Raw genomic sequence first — 7,191 nt, 5'->3', positions numbered from 1 at the left:
GTGGTTAAGGCTGGTTCGAGGGTCCAAAGTCCAAAAAGGCTCATTTACTGGCCCAGAATCGGCCTTTCATCCCTACTTAAATAAACAAAATCGTTTCATAATTTGAATTCCTCAGTTCCAAAATATTTCATTTCTCTACACAGAACACTTTTATTTTTTTATTTAAAGGCAATCCACAGCGAAGGTTATATTTGCCTAATTTTTTGACTGGTCTATTCTAATGATGGTGGGGGGTCAAGATTTTTCATTTTGTGGGACAGCCACTTAATGAAAAACTTAACGATCCAAGCTGGATTCGAACCGGCGCCGCCCGCAGATCTCAGAGCGATAGGCCTAAGCCAAATCATCTATGCTACGGACGGCCCTATGAGGGTTAAAATACAGGAATTAGAACACTGCTCACTAAATGGAGAAGAACATAGCATGCCAATCTTAACTGGTACAAAATACATAATTCGTCTTTTAAAGGACAACAAACGAAAACATTTTAAAGACGGCCAAAAAAAAAAAATTTATGAATGGAATATGGTCCGGGTGTGGTAAAAAAAACTCAAATAGTAGATAATTATACTATTTTATTGAGCCAACGTTTCGCCCCACGTTGCAGGGCTTCGTCAGGGCTAAATAAGATACAAACACATAGTTACAAAAGGAAAAAAAGAGAAAAAAACATGGGTATAAAAGTGTAAAATAACAGGGGTATAAAATGTAAAAAAGTAAGATATAATAAGAAAAATTAAAGGTTGTAAATAGTAAATGAAAAGGGTAATATTAACAGATAGATAAGAGAAGAAATATTAAAGAAAATAAAAATAAAGAGATGTAAAAAGAAAAAAAAACACAAATCACATGATGAGACAGAATGCATACCTGTTTTGACCTTTCTTATCTATCTGTTACTATTACCCTTTTCATTTACTATTTACAACCTTTAATTTTTCTTATTATATCTCACTTTTTTACATTTTATACCCCTGTTATTTTACACTTATGTTTTTTAACGAACACTTATGTTTTTTAAGGAAACGTTTTTCCTTTTGTAACTATGTGTTTGTATCTTTTTTAGCCCTGACGAAGCCCTGCAACGTGGGGCGAAACGTTGGCTCAATAAAATAGTATAATTATCTACTATTTGAGTTTTTTTTTACCGCACCCGGACCATATTCCATTCATCTATACACACGGTCAATCAATAATCTTCCAATAATAATTTATGTGTTCACATATTTTATATCACAAAAAATACCACTAAGAACTAGGTTTAATTGTATTTGTTTAGTGCATCTCGTTAGCCTTATTATGAACTACCATATATTACAAAAATGAGGCAATTCCCTTCCTCTAATCTGAAAACAAAATTGTTGAATTGACTTATTAACGTATAACCTAATTATAAGGATGGAAGCATTACACGTTCTAGTAGTAATATTTACTGATTATTTTCAGGTCTTTGCCCGGGGCTTGAGGCTAAAATACTGGTTTGAAACTTATGATGTACTCAACTCAGGAGTCATGGATGAAGCTACCTTTGTACGCTCCTTAACAGCGTCGCATAATTGGGTATTTAGCTCATCAGAGTTGACGTTGCTTATGGATATGTAAGAACTTCAATATATTTCTGTTTAGTCTTATTAAAAATTATATTATCTAAGTGTTGTGTCTTGTTACTATGGTAACACTTTATTCATTCGGTTGCTAGGGAAACATTACATAATAATTAACACAACATGTTCAACAAATCCCCACTGCCGTAATACATCACCGTCTTTTTTATTTCACTGTTCCGGTCTTCCGTTTTCAAATCTTTAAATTTATAGCCTGAAGACTAAAAATATTTATTTCACTTACAAATGATTAAATAAATGCTATTCAACTGCAAATTTCATTATGAGGTGTAGATAGTTGACTGTAGATTAATAATTGGAGATGGTCGGGGATGCGGTCAGCAAAAAGAACATTGATAAACAAAAAAATATTTATTTATGCTGACGTTTTGACCTGAGTTTCATCATTCAATATTACCTATATAATATTATATTTCATCTTTCACTGTTATCAATCTGCTACTATCTAATTCCATAGTTATCAATCAACTATTTTGTATAATTCAATTCAATATTGAGTATAATTCCGAATTTTTTAGTATACTATTTCTTTTCAATTTTTATGTTTGTCTAAATGATGGTTGTTATCTCTTTTTGTTCTATAGCCCTGATGAAAACCTGAAACTCAGGTCGAAACGTTAGCATAAATAAATGTTTTTTTGTTGTTATTTTTGCCGCACCCCCAACCATCTTCTCCAATTACAAATTTCATTACTATGCCAATAAAAACGTCTAATAATCTTACATTTCCAATAAATGACTCGTAATTTAGATTTATGAAATAAATTATTACTCACACATATAAATTATCATACATATTTCCTCGTGAAATGTGTAAAAAAAAAAGAAACACATCGTGAAAATAAAAACATTTTCTTCATATTATTTATATTAATCAACTTTTTAATATTTTCCCTAATATTCATCACTTAATTGTATAATTTCCAATGTCTCTGTTCTGTTCATGATGACAGTTAATATTTTCAAAATGTATTTGACAAGAGACTATACAATATCACTACAATATATGTAGGATGCCAGTAGAGGTGATATATGGAATGTATCCAGCGTCATAAGTGAAAACACAAACCCATCAACAACCCAATGTAATACACTAATGATATATAATGAAAACCAGCATGTCATTTAAAATATTTTTAAATATACATTTTGAACCTGCGCTCATTCATTTTCACATACATATATATTTCCTTCTTACAGTAACCCTGCAATCAAATATTTTTAACATATACATTTTTTTACTGTTTTATATCTGTGTGTTTGTTACAAATGAACATATGAATGTTAAAAATTAGGAAATAAGTGTTATTGTATATTTGATTAGTCAAAAAAAGAGGGTGAATCATACAATTCTTGGCATCCTATTTTTAGGTGAATTTATCTTTCATTGCATCTATATTAGTTATTAAGAATTTCGCTATATTGAATTATTGTATATGTCTTACAAATAAATATACCTAAATTCTACCTTTGTTGTTGTCTTTGTTTAATCCATTATAAGTAAAACATTTTAAAATAAATTTCAATTTCAACAGGTTCCGAAGGCCTCTTGCCCCACAGCTGATAGAGTATAGAACTTTTTTAAATACGGTGGATGAAATGTACACTCAACCTAATCTGGAACGCTCTCCGCTATTGAATCCAGTGCCCTACCAAGGCAGAAGAGAGAGACTAGAACTATTGAGAGGAGATAATTGGACAGAATTAGGCAAAGCAATGTTAAAAATAGCGACGCACGGTATAGGCCTTGACCAGCTTTATGCTTTTGAAGTAAGAGTAATAATAAATTATTAACGTATTTCTTTAAGTAAAACAACTGCAAACGAAATATATTTCAAGAGTTTAATAAACTGGAAAACAACTTGTTATTACATTAGTTAGTTCATGGAAACACGTAAACTCTTGAAATATATCTTAAATTAATCTAAAGGTTAGATTAATTAAATTAATTAATTAAGGAAAACAATCAGTTACTGTAAGTGGCTCAAGATAAATATAAAGTGAACTGGGGCAAATGTTTGACAAATGGCAACAGTTGTATTTGAGACCATAAAGTATTTTTTTGTAGTGTTTTCAACATTTTCAACATCTGGAAAACATTTTTACTGCCTATTGTGCATAAGGTGCCCGATTTGGTACACTGACACCTGAGACTGGAATCATTATAAAAGGGGAAAAACCTGATACAAATATACACTCAGCAGAAAAAGAAATGTCACTTCCTTGAAGCACGTGAGAATTATAGTTTTGGAATGTTGTTCTCTATTTCCCAATATTAATCCGTTGAAGTATTTATAAGATAATCTAGAGAGACATTTAGGTTTCCTCCAAGTGATCAGCTTCAGTATTTTTTTTTGTAATTGTATTTGATTTTTTGTCTGACTAGATTAGCGCTCTTTGTCATGTAAAGAATGCAGTACCAATTATTAAGAGGCCATCCTCATCCAGAAAACCTGACGAAATGTTCATATCTCATTTTTAACTTTTGCTTAGTATATATAAACAAATGACTGAAAATGTTCTTTTTAGTACACAGGGTACTCTGTAACCTAAATATCTGTTGTCAATTGGATAACGAAAATATATCTTCTTTACCAAGCAATAAGGAAAGTAAAAAGTACCAGACTATCTAATTTCACCCTGATCTACTTAAATAATTATTGCATTCGTTCTAGGCTCTATTATTTCATCCTTTTATTTTATTCTTGTGGCCCATCCTGTTTTTTTTCTCCTACCTGGCCTTTTCTGGCATACGCAATGGTTAACCTACAGGTTACTAACCAAGGCTAGCCTGAGTGGGATGGTTAAGATTCAATCCATTGGTCTGTTTCCAAATAAACTAAAATTTAAACGGCGCCACTTTATTCTCGTTCAAAGATTTTCCCCCGAAAGGTATTTCACCGCTCCTCGGAATGTGTAGGAACCATGTAAGCAAGAGTGTCATTATCATGCACAATTAAGATATTTGGTTTATCATCTAATATGAACCGTACTAGATAGATCCTGAAACAACCATACCCACTCCGTAAGCTGAGTGAGGTAATGGTCTCTTTTACCATTTATACGTGACATCTATGATGTGAAGTTAGGAATCGTTTGTTGGGTTAATCTTCAAGATGAAGATAAATTCCAGCGTCTCTGCGATCGTTGTTAGACCAGGTTGCGCTCATCTTCCAGAATTTCATTCGAAGTTTTGATGAGGCAATGCATCATTGGGAGCTTAACAGAATACTCGAGCGAGACCTCTTCGATAAACATGAACATCCATTACGGATATTGTACAGCACTAGCTAGGAGTCTTCTCTGGATGTGTATTGTGTGTTGGTGTAGAATAAAAGTATAAAAGTAAGCCTTTGTTTTATAGTTTCTTTCTTTCTCTCAATATAAACCACTAGTTCATGAATTACATACATTTAAGTATTTATATTAATTTTTATGTAATTTTTTTTTTCAGAATTTGGATCTTAACAGGTGCTCTACCGTGCCCTTCCATAAATTTCTCCAGGCACTGGATTCCCTTGGAGTACTAAAATATCTATCTGAGCGTGAACAGATGCTAATCTTTACAACGTTCAGCCGTCCAGTGTACCACCGTACTGAGTTTGATTACAGACGTTTTCTGCAGGCTTGTCACCATGTGGTGCGTCCTCCATTCATAGATGAATAATCCAAAACTCATATACCCAAATAAAAAATAAAAAAAAATTGTTACATGAAACTAGCTACATGAAAAGATTTCTCGTGTTTGCAAAATTTGGTCCGTTTAATTTAATAAATTGTCAATGTGAAGAAATTTGAGTGTTTTATAATTCACAGATAGTAACATATGACACATAAGTCTTCTTTTAAAGTTTAAAAGAAATTTTTTTCAGTGTTTGCATTATTAGATACTGCATGTAACATATTCAACCTCATTTGCACCAATTATATTGTTGTTTAACACTTATAAAATTATAGTTAAACTAATTAGGTTTAATTTTAGAAATAAAGGTCCATATATCATAACTCATAAAGTATTAAACAGATTATAACCTATAGCTCTACAAATTCTTGATATGGAAAATAACAAACAACAAATTTACATACATTTATCATTCCAATGGTGTTTAACTGATCTGTACTTTTCTCTTAACAATTTCTAGGCCTTGAAAACATCTTGTTTGAAAGATACAAAAAACGTCTTGGTTAGTATATCAGTGAATCTAGAAAAAATATTGTGGCTCACTAAACTATAATTCGATAATTTTGATGGCACAACATTTTGGCCTTTTTAACTATCGACTTTTCATCTCTGCCAAACTATTTTTAACCCTTTTACTACCAATTATGAAAAAATGGGAAAACAAATGAGGCCTTAAGTATGGGAAATACGAGTTTTAGCGTTTTTAGGGGCAATATGTTCCATTGAAGAACCAATCCCATTTCCTGCAGTTATTTTACCCTACAGACAATTCGAAGCATCCACTTAGACATGTCACACTGCGAGTAAAAGGGTCAAATTTAAGGACATATACGTCGTGAAACTGTGGTGAAATTACATAACTCCGACATTCGTTTTATTTCCGAGATCAACACTATCACGGAGACATATTTTAGGCAACGAAAAATTTTAGTTTTAGAAATTGCGAATTGGAAATGCGATATTAGCTGTAGTACGCCCAAACACAGTGAAATGGAAAGAGATTCCACAGGAACTGGAGATGTTAATCGGAGAGATGGGTGAATTAAAACATTTTCGCGTATTTATTCGCATATAAATACAGATATTTTATCGCGTACAGATATTTTAGCTGCCTAGAACTGAAACATTCATATGGTTTCACCAGGTCATTCAACATTCATCTCCACTATTGTTCCAACCAAATATATATTTATATATAGATATATATAGTTACAGTCAGCTGGATTGCGATATTAGCCAACGGAGGACGATATAGCTGACAGATATATAAGGAACGTTCTCGGACAATTAAGTTGAGTATGGACATTGCCTTCAAGTGTTGTTTATCAAAGTAACCATTAACCTTTTTTATCATCTTTTTGATCTCGAATAGTTTTGAGATTACATATAACCATATTATAATATGTATATATAATTAATTATTATACACACAAATATGTACATATATATATTTATATATATATAAGTTACGGACTGTCAGCTGACAGGTCCATATCAGCTGATCGAGAACAGCTGACCGATAGTATATATATAGACGGACAGGCTCCGCAAATAGATGAGTATTTTACAGCAGTTCAAGCGAGTTAGATCTTTTTCCTTCTTCTCTTTTTTGACATAGTGCTTTCGCCAATACTTCACTGGTGCCGAAACCCGGGAACATTGCCGGGGACACCGGATAAATTTTCAGTCTAATAGAATTTTTTGACGTGACAACGTCTTATAAATCATTTTGCGGGATGCCATGTTAGAAAAAGTGTCCCGTAACGGAAATTGACTTCGTTTAACATATGGATATTATATCATATGTATAAAAATTAATTAATGTATAACCAAGCAAAAATAAATATCTGAATTCAATATGTGAACTGGTTTATTATTTCAAAT

At 32.1% G+C, this 7,191-nt stretch overlaps 1 protein-coding gene across 1 annotated transcript; it reads left to right on the top strand.

The window, feature by feature from the left end:
- The first annotated feature begins 1,451 nt into the window (after positions 1-1,451).
- On the top strand, positions 1,452-5,404 carry LOC106692262 (uncharacterized). The gene is made up of 3 exons (XM_014438164.2): positions 1,452-1,598; positions 3,161-3,395; positions 5,080-5,404. Exons 1-3 carry the CDS (start codon positions 1,513-1,515, stop codon positions 5,290-5,292), a joined length of 534 nt encoding a protein of 177 aa, XP_014293650.1. The 5' UTR covers positions 1,452-1,512; the 3' UTR covers positions 5,293-5,404.
- Positions 5,405-7,191: the final 1,787 nt, after the last annotated feature.

The sequence above is a fragment of the Halyomorpha halys genome, unplaced genomic scaffold (genome assembly GCF_000696795.3).
Source record: "Halyomorpha halys isolate HHAL.00 unplaced genomic scaffold, Hhal_1.1 Scaffold10878.1, whole genome shotgun sequence".
Taxonomy (NCBI): domain Eukaryota; kingdom Metazoa; phylum Arthropoda; class Insecta; order Hemiptera; family Pentatomidae; genus Halyomorpha; species Halyomorpha halys.
This window is presented reverse-complemented; position numbering and strand designations above follow the sequence as displayed.

What these genes read in the sequence shown, in the direction of transcription:
- LOC106692262 (XM_014438164.2), top strand. Translation starts at nt 1,513, where the DNA reads ATGGATGAAGCTACCTTTGTACGCTCCTTAACAGCGTCGCATAATTGG. An exon ending in TTGACGTTGCTTATGGATAT is followed by an intron (nt 1,599 to 3,160) that starts GTAAGAACTTCA and finishes CAATTTCAACAG; the next exon opens with GTTCCGAAGGCCTCTTGCCC. An exon ending in ACCAGCTTTATGCTTTTGAA is followed by an intron (nt 3,396 to 5,079) that starts GTAAGAGTAATA and finishes TTTTTTTTTCAG; the next exon opens with AATTTGGATCTTAACAGGTG.